Source organism: Lutjanus erythropterus, chromosome 21 (genome assembly GCF_056507025.1).
Source record: "Lutjanus erythropterus isolate fLutEry1 chromosome 21, fLutEry1.hap2, whole genome shotgun sequence".
NCBI classification, from domain to species: domain Eukaryota; kingdom Metazoa; phylum Chordata; class Actinopteri; order Lutjaniformes; family Lutjanidae; genus Lutjanus; species Lutjanus erythropterus.
The window spans coordinates 31,393,591-31,413,714 of record NC_139337.1 but is presented as its reverse complement, the minus strand read 5'-3'; the positions used below and the strand labels follow the sequence as shown (position 1 = coordinate 31,413,714).

At 39.8% G+C, this 20,124-nt stretch overlaps 2 protein-coding genes across 3 annotated transcripts; both read left to right on the top strand.

Moving 5' to 3' along the window:
- The first annotated feature begins 1,450 nt into the window (after positions 1–1,450).
- LOC146307890 (NLR family CARD domain-containing protein 3-like) lies at positions 1,451–10,003 on the top strand. 2 transcript variants are annotated; one of them, XM_084747321.1, is made up of 8 exons: positions 1,451–1,579; positions 2,403–2,522; positions 3,372–3,491; positions 4,278–4,513; positions 5,450–7,241; positions 7,958–8,134; positions 8,467–8,640; positions 9,789–9,990. In XM_084747321.1, exons 1-8 carry the CDS (start codon positions 1,470–1,472, stop codon positions 9,973–9,975), a joined length of 2,916 nt encoding a protein of 971 aa, XP_084603447.1. In that variant the 5' UTR covers positions 1,451–1,469; the 3' UTR covers positions 9,976–9,990. The 2 variants fall into 2 exon arrangements, with proteins under 2 accessions (XP_084603447.1, XP_084603448.1); XM_084747322.1 differs by lacking the exons at positions 2,403–2,522; positions 3,372–3,491 and having other exon boundaries at positions 1,455–1,579; positions 9,789–10,003.
- A 1,823-nt stretch (positions 10,004–11,826) lies between these two features.
- On the top strand, positions 11,827–16,904 carry LOC146307889 (ribonuclease inhibitor-like). The gene is made up of 5 exons (XM_084747379.1): positions 11,827–12,200; positions 12,842–13,018; positions 14,691–14,864; positions 15,824–15,997; positions 16,083–16,904. Exons 1-5 carry the CDS (start codon positions 12,100–12,102, stop codon positions 16,093–16,095), a joined length of 639 nt encoding a protein of 212 aa, XP_084603505.1. The 5' UTR covers positions 11,827–12,099; the 3' UTR covers positions 16,096–16,904.
- The last annotated feature ends 3,220 nt before the right edge of the window (positions 16,905–20,124 follow it).

The window sequence follows — 20,124 nt, the reverse complement described above, 5'->3', positions numbered from 1 at the left end:
ATTGTCTTTTCCTGTAAAAACTCCAGCAGTGTTTTGTGGATTAACAAAATAAACCCAACCCTCAATCGGCATGAGGGTGAGTAGATAATGACTGCATTTTCATTTTGGGGTGAACTATCCCTTTAATAGTAAAGTAAATTCCAGAGCTGCTCTCTACCAGCAGATGGCATTATTTAGTTCAGCGTTTCTCAGACCTGGTCCTCAGAGTCCAGTACCCTGCATGATTTAGACGTTTCACCGCTCCAACACACCTGACATGGCAGCTCACTGTCAGGCTTCTGCAGAGGCTTGATGACGAGCTGATCATTTGAATCACGTGTGTTGGAGCAGGGAAACATCTGGAACATCCAGGGCAGTGGGGCCCAAGGACCAGGATCATGAAATGCTGATTTAGTTCAACTTGATTTAAAATGTGAAACTGGGTTTGAAATTTAACTCCGTACACAAGTTCAAATTCAGCTTTAATGCAAGTAGATGATTCTTTGCATAACCACTGATGAAGATGATGATGTATTCAGGTTTGGTATCTATTGATGTACATTGTTTTGGCTCAAACATGTAATTTTATTAACCACTTTTCTCCCCATGTTTCCTCTGAAGGAGCTTAAAGAGGAAAACCTGCTGCAACTGGATTAGATTCAGTGAGTAAAACACCCAAACGCCATCTTTGTTTTCTTTATTCAACTGCCCAAAAAAAACAACCAGACATGAATTCAGCCCATCACCAATATATTCACCCTGTCACCAAACTCTAGTGAGACGTCACAAGTCTTTTGGCAAATCACATCCAAGAAAACTGCATCATCTTCTTTTTCTTCTTAATGTGTACAAAGGATGCTAGTTTTTTTTAGCAGAGACACAGAAAAGGGGTAAGTCTTGCTGATTATGTAATGTGCTTTTTAACTAACTTAACATTAGGTAACTAGTTTCTAAAGTGATGTTAACCTACCAGATGAATTTCGATTTTCTTCATGCAGACACTTATTTCAACATAGTTCAACCCGATGTCCCCAGTGAAGTGATTTCTCCCCACCGTCATTCATGAAATCAAGGGGGTGCTGGTTGTTGAAAGGGATATTTATAACAAAAACTAATTTTAATTCCATACACACACACACACACACACAGAGAGAGAGACATGTGATTTCCTGTAAATGGAGAGGGGAGGAGCAACACTGACCATGTGACCAGGCTCATAGCAACAGGGACCCTGAAAGTGAGAGTGTTCAGTCTGTTCAGCCATTTTGAATGGACAGCAGTGCAGAGGGAGGAAAACTGAAGACTGAGGCAGGGTGTGTGTGTGTGTGTGTTTGTGTGTGTGTGTGTGTGTGTGTGTGTGTGTGTGTGTGTGTGTGTGTGTGTGTGTGTGTGTGTGTGTGTGTGTGTGTGTGTTGTTTATTGTCATTGTGTAATGCTCTGAGCTCACTGTCAGTGTTGTGTTTTATCCCAGACTGACTTTAGACTAGAAGATGAGTGATGTGGAGGAAGAAGAGGACGCAGCTCGAGGATCTGTCTGTCTGCTGATGAAGAACGAACAGTCCAAACATGATCCTAAAGAACCTGAACCCTCAGACACACAGTAAGAGAACTGCTACTAACTCATTCAGTGTTTGCTGGTAAAATTATGCCATAATATGTTCTAATTGTAGAGTAGCATTAGGCTTCATGATGTCAGAAAGTTTTTTTTTTTCTACACTTACCCTCACACTCCTCTGTCTCTCTGGGAGAGAACAGTACATTTAAAGGGAAACTTCATCACTCAAAGATGGACTTTTCATAAAAACTGGTCTGTCTGTGCAGGAGAGAGGCACAGATATTTTTAAAGGTGCTGTCTGACCAGAGAAAGACTGGTGGGGCTGCGGTGTTCCCTTGTGCTCCAAAGATAGGACGTGAAGCGTGTCAGCCTGCACTGTCTGCCAACGCTGGATTAGTGCCAGAACCTTCAGAGGTTACAGTGACCCAATTCAACAGACAGAAACAGTGAAACAGACAGACTTCTGTGTGTGAGGCGGGACTTTCTTTCTTTTCTCTTTTTCCTTCTGTCTCTTTTTTCTTTGTCTTCTTAATTTTTTCCACCGGGATCGTGGAAATATGCAGGACAGCCTCAGTAACCTCAGGGTGACGCTACAACAATGAAGTTTACATTTTTGCAGTTTTCTTAAATGACTTGGTGGAGACTGGAAATTCTTTCACCTTTTAAATCATTCAATTCATCTGCATCTCTTCTCAATTAGTCTTCTTTAAAATGACTTTTTCATATTTTTATCAAAATGTTTCCACAAACTCGTCATAGACTGTTGGGCCGATCATCCTGAAAAAAAAAATCATCTACAGTCAAGTTTTGCACGATCTCAGGCCGTGAGATGGAATAATGTCATTGAAAAACATGTTGGTGTTTGCAGAGTTCAGTCCAACAGACAGAGAACAGAGTCTCCAGTGTCCAGCTGTCTGTCTGTGAAGAGTGACCAGTCCAAAGAGCCTCCTTTACACTTCAGTAATGAACCTGGACGCTCACACACACAGTAAGAGACTGTTTTTAATACTGTAAACTGACCTGATGGAGGATGATGCATTGAAACATTTATTTTCATGATGCAGAGCTGTTGGTGCAGATACTGCTTCTAACAGCAGATCTGTTGTTTTGAAGCATCAGTAAGGAACACGCCCACTCTTCATGGGTCTGTCAGTCTGTAGTTCAGGCAGGATCCTGAGAGCTGGCAACAGTCTGTCAGATGTTTTATACCACCTGAAGGACTTTTGCTTGCAGCTGATGGGGCAGATCTGAGTGCAGGCAATGATTCATTTGCACATACTACTCACATTCTAATAATACAAAGCTGGCTGAAAATTGGTGAAGTTTGCTCTAAACATTAATAAGTTCAACATACTTGTGTTACATTATTATGTTATATCTGGCTTCACTAAAAAATTATCAGGCTAAGAGGTCACATGACAGTGGATATCAGCTCAGTAAGTCAAGCCAAGGTTTCCCAATCTACACATGAGTGTGTTCATGTAAGAGGGGGCGTTTTTTTTTTTTTTTTTGAGTGTTTGACCAATCACAAACATGGACAAGTCTCCTGGCAGCAGAGCATTTTATAAACAAAGAGCAAACTATGATATTATACAGATAAGAATAAATATCTTAATCGTAATCCAGGTTAAAAGAAACAACTACAGCTGCCAAATGCAGGAAATTGCAGACTGTGAATAACATTTATATTGCTGTCAGTCATCTAGAATAGTTGTTCTCTAATGTAGGAGAACTAACACAGCAGCAGTTTGTGTATTTAGAGCTTCATTAATAACTGTGATCAGACACTTTATCAAGGATTCATGTGGTCTGAATAAAAACATGTCGGTGTTTGCAGAGTTCAGTCCAACAGACAGAGAGCAGAGTCTCCAGTGTCCAGCTGTCTGTCTGTGAAGAGTGACCAGTCCAGAGAGCCTCCTTTACACTTCAGTAATGAACCTGGACGCTCACACACACAGTAAGAGACTGTTTTTTTTAATACTGTAAACTGACCTGATGGAGGATGATGCACTGAGGATGAAGACAAAACGCTGCACTGAAACATTTCTATTCATGATGCAGAGCTGTTGGTGCAGATACTGTTTCAAACATCTCATTTCTGTAGCAGATCTGTTGCTTTGAAATATTAGTAAGTGGACCTTTGAGCTCAGATTCACTTCACAAAATGTCCTTCCTCCTACTTCTTGTAAGTATCAGAGGATAAAAAAAGACGGAAAATGATCAAATGTAAATTTGAGCCACTTTTGTTTGACTTCTGTTGTTCTGTCTATTTGAATTGCTTTGTACTTTAATAGTTGACAGTAAAGACTGACAGACAACATAAAGGGAAAGACATACAAACAAACTGTCTGGACTTGAATCTGTGACCCCGCTGTTCAATGCTGTGTCCCAGACTGCAGGTCTACCACCTAACTAACTCAGGCTAACCTTCCCACAGTGACTGAAGGACATCATCGGCTCTCTGTAATGGGGAACTTTTACTGTGAAGTAGCTGCTGCAGTTGAGTTTGTATTAATTACAAACTATGGGCAGATCACTAAATGTATAATAAGACAGACAGGAAAAACAATTATTTAGTTTTAATGAAAGCAGGGGACAGGACGACAGACAGGAAGCTGAATTTAAACAGAAAAGTATGAACACCTTCACTGTTCACTGTGAGCTTCTAGACAGTTTCATCCCAATCCTGATATTTATACAATAATCAGCAAATGATTTTAGTGATAAAGACATGTCTTCACAGAAAGAGGAGGAGGAGTCATGGTTCTGTGGAGGAGCAGCCGTCCTGCTGTGTGTCGTGTCAGGACGTCCTGAAGGATCCAGTCTCCACCAGCTGTGGACACTGGTTCTGCAGACAATGCATCAGCTCATACTGGGACCAGTCTGGTTCATCAGGAGACTCCTCCTGTCCCCAGTGTGGAAAAAGATCCAGAACAAGACCTGGACTGCAGACAGACAGTCAGAGCAGCGCTGAACAAAGTAAGACTGTACATCTCGAAAATGTATCCTGCTACATTTCATTACATTACATAAGTCCATGTAAAATAAAGAAGTGTTTGCATTTTAAATAATGACAATACTAATTCTATTCATTTTTATCTTGTGTAAAACACCATGGCATGTCAACAGTCAAATTGTTATTTTAGTCATATCTCAATTTTATTTGCTTTTAATGTAGACTCAACATTCCCAGCTGCTACGACTCGTAAATGCAAGCCAACAAAAATCTTTTCTTGTGAAGCAACTTGTGTAGCATCCCAGACTGGATGAAGGCCAACTGATGGTTAACAAAAGCTTTACTTACATACACTGTAGCTCCAAAACATGCTGTGAAAAGTTTGATATCCTGTTTTAGAATACAATTACTTATACCCTTTATAATCATTACAATATAATAATATAATATATTCAATCACAACTGAAATGCCTTGTTCTGTATTTTAAAGTTTAAATTTGAAAATGATTTAACGTTATCATTCATACAAAAAGATGCAATGACCCTTTTAACCCTTTTTAACTGAACTGATGACAACAGAGTACTAGCAAGAACTTTTAACTTGAAATATTTATTGCAGATTACACATAAAAATACACTTTCTCCAACACTCAAATATACTGCACTTACGGCAAAACAAACTGAAATTTGATGTATTTTGATGTGTTCTCATGTTGCATTGAAGAGGGAACAGTCAATAAGTTCTTTAGATGAAGACCTGCAGATGAGCTGCTGAAGCTCAACCTGTTGTCTCTGCTGTCAATCAAACAAAGGAAACTAGAATCATTTCTGATGTTTTTCCAAAACTCGATTTTATAGCCTTTACTTGTCTATTATTGTACTGATCCTTTTTCATCGATGACAATAATCAGCAGATTGTCTTTATTTTTTTGTTTTGTTTTGTCTCTGTCTTTTTTTAGTGAGTCATTGTCTGCAGGAGGTTTTAGATGAATATAAAATCAGTCTGAAGACGAGATGTGAACATGTGACTGAAGGAACTGATGGAACAGGAAGTGGAACCCTCCTCAACAGGATCTACACTGAGCTCTACATCACAGACGGACAAAGTGAAGAGGTTAATACCCAACATGAGGTGAGGCAACTTGAGGCATCTTCAAAGATGGAGACCCTCCATGAGACTCCAATCAAGTGCCAGGACATCTTTAAAGTCTTACCTGACCAACAGAGACACATCAGAGTCGTTCTGACCAACGGCGTCGCTGGAGTTGGAAAAACCTTCACAGTGCAGAAGTTCACTCTGGACTGGGCAGAGGGTTTGGAAAACCAAGATGTCAGTCTGCTGATTCTGCTTTCGTTCAGGGAGCTGAACTTGATCAAAGATGAGCAGTACAGTCTTCTCAGTCTGCTCCATGTTTTCCATCCAACATTACAGAAGGTCACAGCAGAGAAGCTGGCTGTCTGTAAACTTGTGTTCATCTTTGACGGCCTGGATGAAAGCAGACTTTCACTGGATTTCAACAACAGTCAGGTTGTGTCTGATGTCACACAGAAGTCATCAGTCAACGTGCTGCTGACAAACCTCATCAAGGGGAATCTGCTTCCCTCAGCTCTCATCTGGATAACTTCTCGACCTGCAGCAGCCAATCAGATCCCTCCTTCATGTGTTGACAGGGTAACAGAAGTACGAGGCTTCACTGACGCCCAGAAGGAGGAGTACTTCAGGAAGAGGTCCAGTGATGAAGATCTGTCCAGCAGAATCATCTCACACATCAAGACATCCAGGAGCCTCCACATCATGTGTCTGATCCCAGTCTTCTGCTGGATCACTGCTACAGTTCTGGAGGACATGTTGACTACAGAGCAGAGAGGAGAGCTGCCCAAGACCCTGACTGACCTGTACTCACACTTCCTGCTGGTTCAGACAAAGAGGAAGAAGAACAAGTACCATGAGGGACATGAGACGAGTCCACAGGAGCTGATGGAGGCTGACAGGGAAGTTCTTCTGAAGCTGGGGAGGCTGGCGTTTGAACAGCTGGTGGAAGGAAACATCATGTTCTACCAAGAAGACCTGGAGCGATGTGGTCTGGATGTCACAGAGGCCTTGGTGTACTCAGGAGTTTGTACAGAGATCTTCAAAAGAGAGAGTGTGATCTTCCAGAAAACAGTCTACTGCTTTGTTCATCTGAGCGTTCAGGAGTTTCTGGCTGCAGTCTACATGTTCCACTGTTACACCAACAGGAACACACAGGTACTGAAGGACTTCCTGGAAGTTTGGGATGATGATGACCCCCTAGATGACTTCCTGTACAGCAACATGGAGAAATCTCTTGACAGTAAAAATGGTCACCTGGACCTGTTTGTCCGCTTCCTTCATGGCCTCTCTCTGGAGTCCAACCAGAGACTCTTAGGAGGCCTGCTGGGTCAGACAGACAACAGTCCAGAAATCATCCAGAGAGTCATCAAAAACCTGAAGGGCATGAAAATGTCTCAGACCCCTCCTGACAGAAGCATCAACATCTTCCACTGTCTGATGGAGATGAACGACCGCTCAGTACATCAGGAGATCCAAGAGTTCCTGAAGTCAGAGAACAGATCAGAGAAGAAACTCTCAGTGATCCAGTGCTCAGCTCTGGCCTACATGCTGCAGATGACAGTGGAGGTACTGGATGAGTTGGACCTGAAGAAGTACAACACAACAGAGGAGGGACGACTGAGACTGATTCCAGCTGTGAGGAACTGCAGAAAGGCTCTGTAAGTCTTGTTGTGATTATCCACAATATAAAGCAATGTAAATCTGAAGCCATCAGTATCAGGGTAAAGATATACAATTAAAACAACTGTACGATACAAAATTAGCACATGATAAAGGATGTCAAGTTTTTAAACCTACTTATTGAAAAAGTTTATCTAGATCATATTTGTGTTTATAGTAGGGCTGAAACAATTCTCCAAGTAACTCAATTACTAAAAGAGGGAGAGGGATAGAACGGACTGACAACAACTACACTCGTAACTGTAAGTCACGAGTAAAAAGGTAATACTTAATCTATATCCCTAATCAACAAGCAGAAACATGTAAATATGTGGCCAACGATATTTTAATCTCAGGCTGCTCTCATCCATCACCACTGTTTTACACACAAATGATCTGTCTCTCTTTCTATACTGCAACTGTCCACTTGGTGATCTCACATGTTTTTGGCCAAAATTTTACCTAAATGTATTAATGGACTTACATGGATGTGAACTGCAACTTGACTGGTCGGTGGTGAAATACAGTTCCGAGGCGGTAATTCTAGTTACGGACACAAGGACAGAAGAGCTCAGGTTTGAATCCACAAACCTTGTGATCGATGGTTGATCAACTCAGGTTGAGCAGCTGACCAGCTGAGCTACAGCCACTCATGTAATGTGCTGAGTGACTATTGTACATTGTACATAAAATGTTATATTCTTTGTCATTACAGACTGTATAACTCTGGACTCTCAGAAACCCACTGTGGAGTCCTGGTCGCAGCTCTGAAGTCCAACTCCTCCCATCTGAGAGAGCTGGACCTGAGTAGAAACCGCAACCTGCAGGATTCAGGAGTGAAGCTGTTGTGCACTGGACTGGAGAGTCCACACTGTAGACTGGAGACTCTCAGGTCAGTTCTTTTCCACTGTGTATTAAGCACAGTATGCTAACTCGACTGTGCAGTGCGTCATTTCAAAAAGCAGGCTCACATGTTTTCCAGACAGTTAGCTGTGCAAGAGGGCGATGATGGATCATGGAACAAATCTGGGACAACTTTTGTTTTGGTCAAGCAAAAGGAGGGTTCTACCAGTCAGCACTGTATAGTCAAAAGTCATACTGTGGGGCAAAAAAACGAAAGGCCATGTCTGGCTTGATCATTATTACAGACTTGACTGAGATAATCATGGTATTAATCTGTGTTGACATAAGTATGTGTATGAATGTTAATGTTTTTTTATTCAGATTGAATTCCTGCAGGTTGTCAGAGATCAGCTGTTCTTCTCTGGCCTCAGCTCTGAAGTCCAACCCCTCCCATCTGAGAGAGCTGGACCTGAATAACAATGAGCTGCAGGATTCAGGAATGAAGCTGCTGTGTGGTTTTCTGGAGAGTCCACACTGTAGACTGAAGAAACTGAGGTCAGACACTATTTTTTACTTCTGTGCTGAGATTAATATGATGTGAAAGTTGTGGTGACACTAAACTGCAGACAGAAGGCTGACATTATAAAGATCCACACAGCAGATCTTAATGCTGAAGTCTATTTTGTTCTTCTGTGGTTTAGTCCATTGGCTATAGTACAGCAAAGTTGAGCTACACATTTAAAACCATATATATATATATATATATATATATATATATATATATATATATATATATATATATATATATATATAGCTGCAAGCGGTAATGACAAGTAAAAGTAAAAAGCATATTGTGAATATTGGTATCTTGGTATTCTTTGTTATTTAACACATTTTTTTAACGTCTGTGCTAGGACTACCATGATGTGTAAGTTGTGTAGACATAAGACTGATGTTACACTGATCCAGAATAGCTTCTTGCCTAAGTCTATTTTCTTTTAACTGGTTAAGTCCATTGATTGTTGCAAAGCAATGTTGAGCTACACGTTTAAAAGCTTCACATAACTAGAAAAGAACTACAGGATATTTCACTTTGAACTTCTTAAAATGCTTGATTTTTTTTTTTTCTTCCACATCATATTTCTGTTTAATTAAATGATAATAAATAAATACATAAATACAAGAAATTAATCATCTCTTTTTCAATTACCAGACAATAACAAATACATTCAGTGTTTGGTTTTTCCAACATTTTTATGAAGCTACATGATGCTTATACTGACAGATTAGTTTGAGCTAAAGATGTCTTCTGTTCACATTTGCCCAAAATTCATTTGGATATATTTGGCTTTTTTTTTTTTTTTTTTTTTTTTTTGGGCATTTAGGGAATTATTTCATCATAAAGTAACAGTGGCAGTATAAGTGTATTCCACACTACGGTTGCTTTTAGTCTGCAGTACGAACAATGGAGGGATCACGGACCAACCATTTTTTGTTGCATATTGATTAAACATTTCATTTCATTGTTTGTGTTTTATAGTTTTTTGCCTGCCTCCTGTTGGGTTCACATGTTTCAGGTTTCCATGTTTTAAATGCAAACATTTCAGGTCTTCTTCAGCTCTGAACATTATATTTATTATTAAAACATTGAATGATTACAGGAACATCGTCCTCTAATGTTACATAATTTCTTCTTTCTTCAGTTTGAGTTCCTGCAGTTTGTCAGAGATCAGCTGTTCTTCTCTGGTCTCAGCTCTGAAGTCCAACCCCTCCCATCTGAGAGAGCTGGAGCTGGGAGGAAACAAGCTGCAGGATTCAGGAGTGAAGCTGCTGTCTGATCTTGTGGAGAGTCCACACTACAGACTGGAAACTCTGGGGTCAGTTTACTGATTCTTTGTTACCACTGTAGATCTGATATGTTTAATTAACAGCTGAACCTATTTTTTGTTCACACATAATTTACGTTTCTTTAACTTAATTTAGTCTGCAGTCACGAAAAACTTCTGTTTCTTCAAGAAACTGTAGAAAATTATCAACTCTCTGTTGTAAATAAAGTTACAATTAAGTTGTAAGTAAATAATATTTTAAATTTTGGTAAATGATCAGATCTGTATACAGAAAATCCTCTGCACTGATATTTGTCTAAAACAGATCAAGTGTTCTTGTTGAAGTAGAAATATTTCTGTAGTTTATGATTATTTGAATGTGTGAAATCACGTCTGCTAATTGATATTGATCCTTCAGAACACACACACACACAAACACACAGAAAGGAACACAGGGGGATCGAAACATATTTCCAAATGCAGCTGTTGAAAGGATCAATATGCTCGTTCTCTTCTTGACTGAGATCAGCACCATCTTAATCTGCGCTGACATAAGTAGGTGTATGAATGTTGTGCCTGTGTGTCAACAATTGGATGATGCCTGGAGAAGGCTGACATGATGATGATCCACAGTATTAAAATAACTTAGTCAGTCTATTCCTTTCAGGGAAGGGCATGGACATTAATGTTGAAATACACAATCAAAACCAGAACACATCTGAATGGATTGTAAATAATTTTTAACTACAAAATTTCTTCCTGACTCAGATTGATGTCCTGCAGTTTGTCAGAGATCAGCTGTTCTTCTCTGGGCTCAGCTCTGAAGTCCAACCCCTCCCATCTGAGAAAGTTGGACCTGAGTGACAACAAGCTGCAGGATTCAGGAGTGAAGCTGTTGTGTGGTTTTCTGGAGAATCCACGCTGTCGACTGGAGACTCTGAGGTCAGACACTACTGTTTACTTCTGTGCTGAGATTAATATGATGTGAAAGTTGTCGTGACTTAAACTGCTGACATAAGGCGGTTCAGCTCATAGGACTTGTTGTAAATATCCCTTTCAGTGATCAGCACCTCTTTGGTTTGGTTTGGTAAGGTAAGCCCATCAAGTAGAGACCTCCAAAGGGCTCAACGGTAATACCTGGCATCTCAGGTGTAGCCCTCTCTACTTTCTAGACTTTGCTTGTGTCATCTTACAGCCCAGGTCTTGTTCTTCTTCAGCCAAAGCCAGTTGCTGCTAGATTCAGCTGCCTCCAACAGTGACCTTGTACCCGGCCATAGGAACCAACCTCAAACACCCATCTCTTTCAGGAGTCCGGTGGCTGAATTGGCCACAAATCTCTGCAATCCACATCCACTGGTAATACTCATAGTCTTGCAGTTCTGCCTCAACTTTCTATGTGTGTATACTTCAACTTTTGCCACTCTCATGCTTAACACACTGCAGCCTCCCAAGGTACAGTTACTTCTGCAATGCATAGGGTGCTCTGTTAGGGAGACCACAAGACCAGGTCTGGCCTGATATTTGTTGTCATGATGTCTGCTGGAAAGATAAGCTTCTGGCCCAGATCCACTCGCCTCTTCCTCTTCACTTCTTCCGCTTTTTTCCAAGTGGGATGACTTGCCACCAGACCAAAACCATCTTTACCATGTTGCACTTGACCAACAATGTCTCCATGTCTGAGCAGATTTCACTTGCTCTACAGCCTCAGATGGGGTCCATTTCTTCACAGTTGTCAGCCTGGGAGCCGTTGCTTGTATCACATCATCTTGGAACTCTGTTAGGGCTCAGCCTCACCTTGGTGCGCTTGTATCCAGACCACTTTATGTACGAGCTGATTCGTCTCTTCAGACTGATGTTATACTGATCCACACTGAATATCTAGACACAAGGGGCCTGATTTTCTAAAGGTTTGTATGTTTAAAAACATGTATAAACTTGATATCACCCTCAAACAATTGTGCAAGCTGATCTATTAAGGGTGCACACTGAGGATTGTGTCTTTTGAAGGTGCAAGACAACAACCAGTGTCCATTTAGTATGTCTGCTTTAATGAATATGCATGGGATATTTCTACTCTATGGTGTAAAATACTAGGAGGAGAAGATGCAAATAGGTAAATTTAGCATACACATTGCTGTTTGCCAAGCCTGAAAATCATTTTTGGTGACTGTGACTGCGTCTGTATATAATGTTTAAAAGAACGGTTGGCCCAGCATGGTGTACAGATGGCTGCTGTTATTGTGGCGGGGAGGAGGAACTCCAATTTAAATTTCTCCTGAACTGTTTGGGGTATGTTTATTTTTATTTTCATTCAATAATCCTGCATAATGCAGAAACACACAATGATTACTGCAACCTATTTGCAGCCAAACAAAACTGAACGTTCACAGCCAATAATAATAATTAATAATGATAATAAAATACCATCTTTTGGTATGTTCTGAAACTTTGGGATGTTGTGTTGAGTCCTATTTTATTTGTTCTTAACAGACAAGACTTTTCTTGGTGTTGAGAAGCTGCAGCGTTTATTAACTGACACACTGTAATCTGTACTGTATATTTATTGCCAGATTGACAGCTTGCTGCTTAGTTTAAGTTTAAGTTTAGAGCACCAGCAGCCTGCTGCTCATTCTCCTTCACTTGCATGCCACACACATTACACACTGCCCTATTCCTTAAAAAAGCTATGCTGTGCTTCTGACAGGATTCTTCAATAAAGTCCAATACAACGTGATTATTAAAGCATTTGCTGTTACCCGCCATCTGTTGATAATATGTTGTTTGTCACTGCAGTCAGAAAAAACCGTCACAGCCCTGCTTCTACGTTCTAAATGTTCCTCAGCCATGAACAGATAATTAAGCATTGAATAATTTCACGCAGAAACATTTTCTTTTGAAATTATATCATATGTGTTTGTTTTTTTTTCCAGACTGGATAAATGCAGTTTGCAGTCAGACATCAGCTGTGCCTCTCTGGCCTCAGCTTTGACATCCAACCCCTCCCATCTGACAGAGCTGGATCTGAGTGAAAACAAGCTGCAGGATTCAGGAGTGAAGCTGCTGTGTGATTTTCTGAAGATTCCACACTGTAGACTGAAGACTCTGAGGTCAGATGCTACTTTTTACTTCTGTGCTGTGATTAATATGACATGGAAGTTGTTGTGACACTAAACTGCTGATATAAGGCTGATATTTTACAGATCTACACAGTGTATCTTAATGCTTAAGTCTATTTTCTTCTTCAGTGGTTTAGTCCATTGGCAATAGCAGAGCAAAGTTGAGTTACACATTTAAAACCTTAAATATACAGCTTCAAGCAGTAATGACAGGGTCCAAGCAGATTGTGAGTATTATATAGTCCTTGTTTGTTATTTAACTGAAAAGAAGTGACTGAGTGGCGAGTGAGTTGCTGCAAAGCTGTTAAAGTAAACCTCTAGAATACCCTGCGTAGACTGCTGCCACCCTGACCCAACCCTGGACAATCAGAAGAAAATGGATGGTTGGATGGATTTTAAAACACCCCACCTGCATGACTTACAACACTGTTACTGCACTTAGGGATTCAAACCCCAGACCTCACAGTTACATAAAATAAATGTTGTGCATACAATGTTTCTGGAAGTTATTAACCTGCCTTTTTGTTGACTGTTTCTGTTTGAAGGGTTGAAGCAGAGCTGTTGCTGCAGCTGCAAATGTCGTTATCTTACATGTGTAGTTGCTGTTGTTCAGTGTCTTCTTCTTGTTCCTCCTTTGGCATTTAACGGCAGACTACAGCACTTGTAAGCATTTATGAGAATGAGTACTGCCACATTTTCAAAGTTTTGGCATCCACTTGGTATCGCAGTATTGGTTCTTGTGACATCCCCTGTTCTTATTGCACCACCATCTGGCCAATCTGAAGCTGTTACGATTTCTGAGACCCAGATAGTTTCAGGGCACGAGAAGAGAAAGAAGAAACAGTGTAGCCACAGGCAGCAGTGATGTGATCCAGTCAGATTGTGAACATTGGGATTCTTATTTCCTTGTTAGTTTAGTCTACAAGAGGCTCTTTAATCCTTGAACCATACACTTACAAGGCGTGTGCTCAGACCACTAGGCCATCAGGACAACAAGGCATCACTAGTTGGTGGTAAGCATCAACTTTGTTCTGCATACAATTAGCAAAGTACTGTGTTGAAGCCAATGAAAGGGAATAAAATTATCTGTAAGACCCAACCAGGATGAAATATTTTGCTGATGTGCAGTACGTCATAATGATTTTGTAAAATGATGAGTTCCTATGGTGGCCTTTTATACCTTTAGGAGAAGTTTAACAAGAAGTCCAAGTAAGCTGAGGCCTAAATTAACCAGATGCAAATACTTTCCTGACCACTACAGCCACTGGCTGCTGGGCCAGAAAGAACCTCACCTGCAGGAAAGCAAAGACTTAAAATCGTCGTATTTGGCATCTTTGGAAATTTTGGGAGGTAGAGTTGAATATAAAATCAGTTTCTGTGGATGTTTATCTGCATTTAACTGCACAAGAGGAGTTTGTATAGAGAGAGTTGAAGAGAAGAAGACACTGTCTTTATTGAGGTAGTAGCATGTTGTCAGCTTTTTGTCACTTGTAGTATTTTATAGTTTTGAACCTGCATCCTGTTGGATTCAAGTGTTTGGAGTTTATGTTTTCTAAACTTCTACATTCTGAACTTTCTTCATCTCTGAACAGATTGTGGAGCATTGAATGATTTCAAGCAGAAACATTGTCTTCTAAATTTGAATCATTTATTCTTTATTCAGATTGTGGGGCTGCAGTTTGTCAGAGATCAGCTGTGCTTTTCTGGCCTCAGCTCTGCAGTCCAACCCCTCCCATCTGAGAGAGCTGGACCTGAGGCACAACAAGCTGAAGGATTCAGGAGTGAAGCTGCTGTGTGATTTTCTGGAGAGTCCACACTGTAGACTGGAGGAACTGAGGTCAGACACTATTTTTTACTTCTGTGCTGCAATTAATATGATGTGGAAATTGTGGTGACACTAAACTGCAGACAGAGGACTGATATTATACTGATTGACACTGAGTTTAGTATTAATGCTAAAATCTATTCTCTTCTTTAGAGGTTTAGTCCATTAGATATGGCAAAGTTCCACATTTAAAACTTCATAGAACAAGAAGAACCTATTCTGCATGATTAACTTTGGAACTCTGAAAGGACCAGTGTGCAGGTTTTAGTGTCAGCTTAAACACCTCCTGTCATTCTCCACTTCTAAGCGTTAAGGAGAACCTATGGTAGAAGGCCTTCTTCAGAGCCAGTGTTTTTTTTTTAATTACATAAATACAATGAGTAAATATTCTCTATAAATCAGTAACAAATATACTGTATTCAGTATTTGCTTTTTCCACCATTTTGATGAGGCTTTATGATGCTAATACTGACTGAAAACTGGTTTAAAGTAAATATGCTTTGACTTTATGATTCCATTATTCCTAAAATGAATCTTGTAGATGTCTTTTGTTCACATTTCTTTATAACTGATCCTGACATATTTGGCACCATCTAAAAAATTGCAATCTTGAGTCAGGGTTTTTTTTGTTTTGTTTTGTTTTGTTTTTTTTGTTTTTTTTTGAAGTCACAAGCATGTATCCATGTTGTCATCAATATCATTAATATTAATGAGAGCTCTTTTTCACTTTTTCTATTTCGCAATCCTTTGGATCCTGTCGGATTCAGATTTTTGGAGTTTCCACTTTCTAAACTTCTACATTCTAAACCTTTTTCGTCTCTGAACTTAATAAAGTAAAGGTGCTATATAAATAAAGTTATTATTATTATTATTATTATTATTATTATTATTATTATTATTATTATTAATGCTGAATTATTTCAAGTAGGAGAATTGTCTTTTAAAGTTACATTATTTATTCTTTTTTTCAGATTGATTGACTGCAGTTTGACAGAGATCAGCAGTGCTTCTCTGGCCTCAGCTCTGAAGTCCAACCCCTCCCATCTGAGAGATCTGTGGCTGTGTATCAATGAGCTGCAGGATGCAGGAGTGAAACAGCTGTCTGCCCTTGTGGAGAGTCCGCACTATAGACTGGAGAGTCTGAGGTCAGTACAGGGTTGAAGTCAGTCTGTGATGGTTTCAGCAGTAAACACTGATTTTTGACCTCCGTTGTCTGTCTTCTCTCTTCAGATGGAGGAGATGATCTCTGTCTGAGAGATGGGAAAGGTGGATGTGTTGAGAGAGGAACTGCAGTCTGAACACCATCATCCCTGTGTGTTCCTCTGGATCATGTGACAGAGGATCATCAGTGTGTGTGGACTGCTCTGCTGCTGCTCTGTCCTTCTATGTCTCTGCACATTCAAACACCTCCTCCACCTGGAACCTCTACCTGGACTTCATTTGGTGTTTTCTTTTCTTTCTTTCTTTCTTTTTTTTTTATAAACTCTTCCAGTGTGGCCTCCAGACCAAAAATAGTCTTGAAGTGAAGATTGTCACTGGAAATCATTCCGAGGAATTACACCATTTTCCCAAAAAATATGCTAAATAACTTAAAACAAATTCCTTCAAAGTTTTCAGTATATGTAGCCAGGGTCCAGACCTCCACATCCACCCACTCCACTGAGTTGGCTGTTTCTCTGATCTGGCATTGTGACATGTAACAGTGCTTTCTTGAAACAAAAGATAACAAACCAATCAGCACCATGAGGGTACTAATATTTAGCCAGTCAGGTTTGTCAAGCTGTGCGCTGCAAGCAAGGAGGAGTAATAACAACAGTGGAAACCACTGCAGATGATGTTATGGAGGCTGTTTTATGAAAACTAAAGAAGAAAAGTGTGTAGATCAGCTCAGGTTACTGAAAGGTTGCATCTTGCGTTTGCTGCCACAGAAAAGAAATAAAAGCCCCTGTTTATCATGTAACGTCTTTGCAGCAGCAGAGCTAGTGTTTGTAAAATAGCAGCTACAAGCTAACTTCATGTCGGTCCATGACTGAAAGAATATGTGACTGATCAACTGATTGTGTTGGTTTCTCTTCTTGCGGCTTCCAGAGAAATGTTCTACAAAGCAAGACGGCTCCACAGCTCCGAAACATATTTGTGAGACCTCCAGTTTTAGACTGTTTTAACTGTCTTTTGCCCGACTCATAAATGTTGATTAGTTTGCTTTTCACAGTCTGGACAGACTTTGCTGTGAAGACAGTGACTTCTTTGTTTTCATGTGGCAGCAAAACCAAAACACAGCTGAGTGACACACTTTATGACTGACTAAAGTAATGTAACCACACCCTCACACACTCTCGCAGTTTGTATTCATTTGTGTTGCGCTGAGCAAACTCTTGTTTTGTAGTTTTATATCTAAGAGTTAAGGTTGATCAGTCAGGCTTCTTCAGCCTGATGCTCCTGTCAGTGTTATTATCTGCTGCATCAGTGTATATATTGCAAATACACAAATATAACCACAATTATAACCATATATGACACTAAAAACACACATATTTGGGACACATTCGATTTCCCAGGGACAAACTCAAAGGACCACCTGTGGGTCCCAGGAGCCACACTACATTGAAACACTACTAACATCTATTAACATCACTGGACTTGAATGTTTTTCTTGTGATGTAGGTTGAATCACAACATACATCAAATGTAACATAAAAACTGAGTAAACTTTAGTGTCATTATTAGTGATTAACATAATTCACATGTATATATTTATTCTGTGTTCTCATATTGTTGTAATTTGTATTATTGCAGAAAAAAAGAAATCATCATATTCAAATTCCGTCTTACTTTTCATATGATGTAAATCTACATACTTCAGTTTCCAGAAGTATAATTGTCCTCCATGTTGTTCTAAATGAAGCCCATTTGTTGAGTTTTAAGTCTTCATTTTAATTTGACGCTGACTGACTCACTGCACTGAGAGAAGTCATGTTTTATTTGCAGAGTTAAAGTAAATTAGTTTCCAGGGAGCACTTGTCCAGTCTGTTGTTACTCAGAAGAGCAACCATTGGAGAGTTAAAGGCACAATCCATAAATTCAGAAGTGAAAATAACCTCAGTGTTAAACTGAAAACAGAATTAGAAGCTGCTCAAACTGATGAACTGCTCTTAACACAGGGTGTCATGTTCAATACTAACTCAATGAGTTATTTAACTTTAGTACCCATTTGTCACTTATGAAGCATTAAGTTTACTTAAGGGGACACAACATGCTGAGTAATGATAATGAGATGATGATGGAGTTAACAGCTTGGTAATGATTCAGCATGATGTGCTAAACATTGTTCATTAAAGCTACCATGAGTTTTTAACTGGTTATGAAAAGGTCTGTTTATTACTGATACCTCTGTGTGATGCATAACGTTTTGAATCTACAGGTTTAGAAGTAAAAACATTTTGATCATCATATTTCCTGCAGTTTAATGTGTGAAAGTTGAATGTGTGACTGCTAGTTTTTATATTACATGATCAGCACAGACACAAAGTTAACCTGTAGAGATGAAGAACAACGTTAAACTTGTTTTAGCCCCGTCATCACAAAAACTGCAGGCCTGTCTGCTGCCCGACTCTGAAGAGGACAAGAATGTGCATCAAACCTCTTAATAATAATCTGTGGAGTTTTTCCTCATTGAAATAAGTGTTGAAGCAGTTATTAGTTATCACCACTGTTCAGTGTTGTTTAGCTCCTGCTAGAGTTGCTCTCTGCCAGCAGATGGCACCATTTCCACTATTTTCTGAGAACATCAGGATCTCCTCCGACTGTGATCTCAGCTTTGGTCAGAGTTACAGTGTCTGCTGTGAGCCAGAGGGATTCACAATACAGCCTGAGGTGAGTCAAGTCGCTTCTTCATTTGTAACATGTCAAATAGATTCATAATTAGGAAAGTAGAAAAATAAACTGTTTTACAGCAGATTTGAAAATGACATGTTCCTTCTGCTTTTCAGCGTGCACCATTTCACACAAAGTATAGACCCAATTTCCGCCCAACATTTGAAGTTTTCCTGAATTCAACCTCAGACAAAGTGACTTTGATGGTCCAAGACTAAGAGAGGAGGGACGTCTGGAAATGTAACGTATATCTGAGAGGTAAAGGCGTCACGCTCCTGCAGCAGCACTCCACCTGTCAGACGTCACACCACAGTGATACACTGGTACAGAACTGGATGTGCATGTGTCCATCTCTTAGCAGATGGAGCCAATATGAAGATACCTGGATATGCTTATTATTCATTACTGAGGCTTCATGTACTTTTCTCCATTAACTTGATCACAAATCCATTACTGTAAAAGTAAGTGGCTAAATACAAACCATTTGTCAGGCAGCATCCTGAATGTTGAGGAATTTTGAGGGGTTGTATTTAAGAAACTAAAGTTAGAGAACAAATTGTGATTCAGTTTAAATACCAGTATTGAAGTGAATAACACGAACAAACCAGGAAAAAAAAGAGAATATCTACATTATAGAGGTTCTCCAGGTTTGTTCAGTCATTCAATTCATGTGGAATTCTTTCACACCAGTTGATTTTTGATGCTGAAGCTCTCAGAGACTTTAGGCAGGAGGCTAATGTGACTGTTGTTCAGAGTCTGTTGCTTTTGTGCTTGTAGCTGCTGTCTGGCTTAAAGTGATCTTGAGCTCTGCATGTGATACAGATGCTACTGATTTATGAAAGTTTTGATTGGATACAAGGAAACAATTTTTCATCTATGACAACTGAGAATTACCAGTAGATGGACAGATTGATACAAATGGGGGTGTCACTGTGAAACCAAGAAATATGAAGAAATTGTCAAAGGAGAACACAGGACAAGTGATTTATACATCAGATATATGATCTGTACCCGGCAAAAACATGGCATTAGATTTCTGTTTTACTTCTGTAGTTTCTAAGAGATCTTTGTTTAAAAGTGATTGTTTCTTACTAAACAAGTCTTTTCCCTGGTTATCTTCCAGGTCGAAGAAGGGAAACACTACAGATGAATGTCCCAGCAGAGGACAGCGTCCCAGCAGAGGACAGCGTCCCAGCAGAGGACAGCGTCCCAGCAGAGAGGCTGCTCTCAGGTCTCAGGACACAGTTTGTAAACAGGGTGTCTGAGCCTGTTCTGAACCAGCTTCTGGATAAATGCCTGTGTTTGTAATAAGTGTTTTTTCTGAAAGTGATTCACTCAGGTTTGGAAACAAAACAACACTGGAAGAATGTTGAGCAGGAAAACCATGTAGAGGGAGAGT

Excerpts from the sequence above, each read along its gene's own strand:
- LOC146307890 (XM_084747321.1), top strand. The coding sequence starts at position 1,470 with ATGAGTGATGTGGAGGAAGAAGAGGACGCAGCTCGAGGATCTGTCTGT. Across the intron at positions 3,492-4,277 it reads CCTGGACGCTCACACACACA|AAAGAGGAGGAGGAGTCATG; the intron begins GTAAGAGACTGT and ends ATGTCTTCACAG. Across the intron at positions 8,135-8,466 it reads TGTAGACTGGAGACTCTCAG|ATTGAATTCCTGCAGGTTGT; the intron begins GTCAGTTCTTTT and ends TTTTTTATTCAG.
- LOC146307889 (XM_084747379.1), top strand. The coding sequence starts at position 12,100 with ATGTTTAAAAGAACGGTTGGCCCAGCATGGTGTACAGATGGCTGCTGT. Across the intron at positions 12,201-12,841 it reads TTTCTCCTGAACTGTTTGGG|ACTGGATAAATGCAGTTTGC; the intron begins GTATGTTTATTT and ends TTTTTTTTCCAG. Across the intron at positions 14,865-15,823 it reads TGTAGACTGGAGGAACTGAG|ATTGATTGACTGCAGTTTGA; the intron begins GTCAGACACTAT and ends TCTTTTTTTCAG.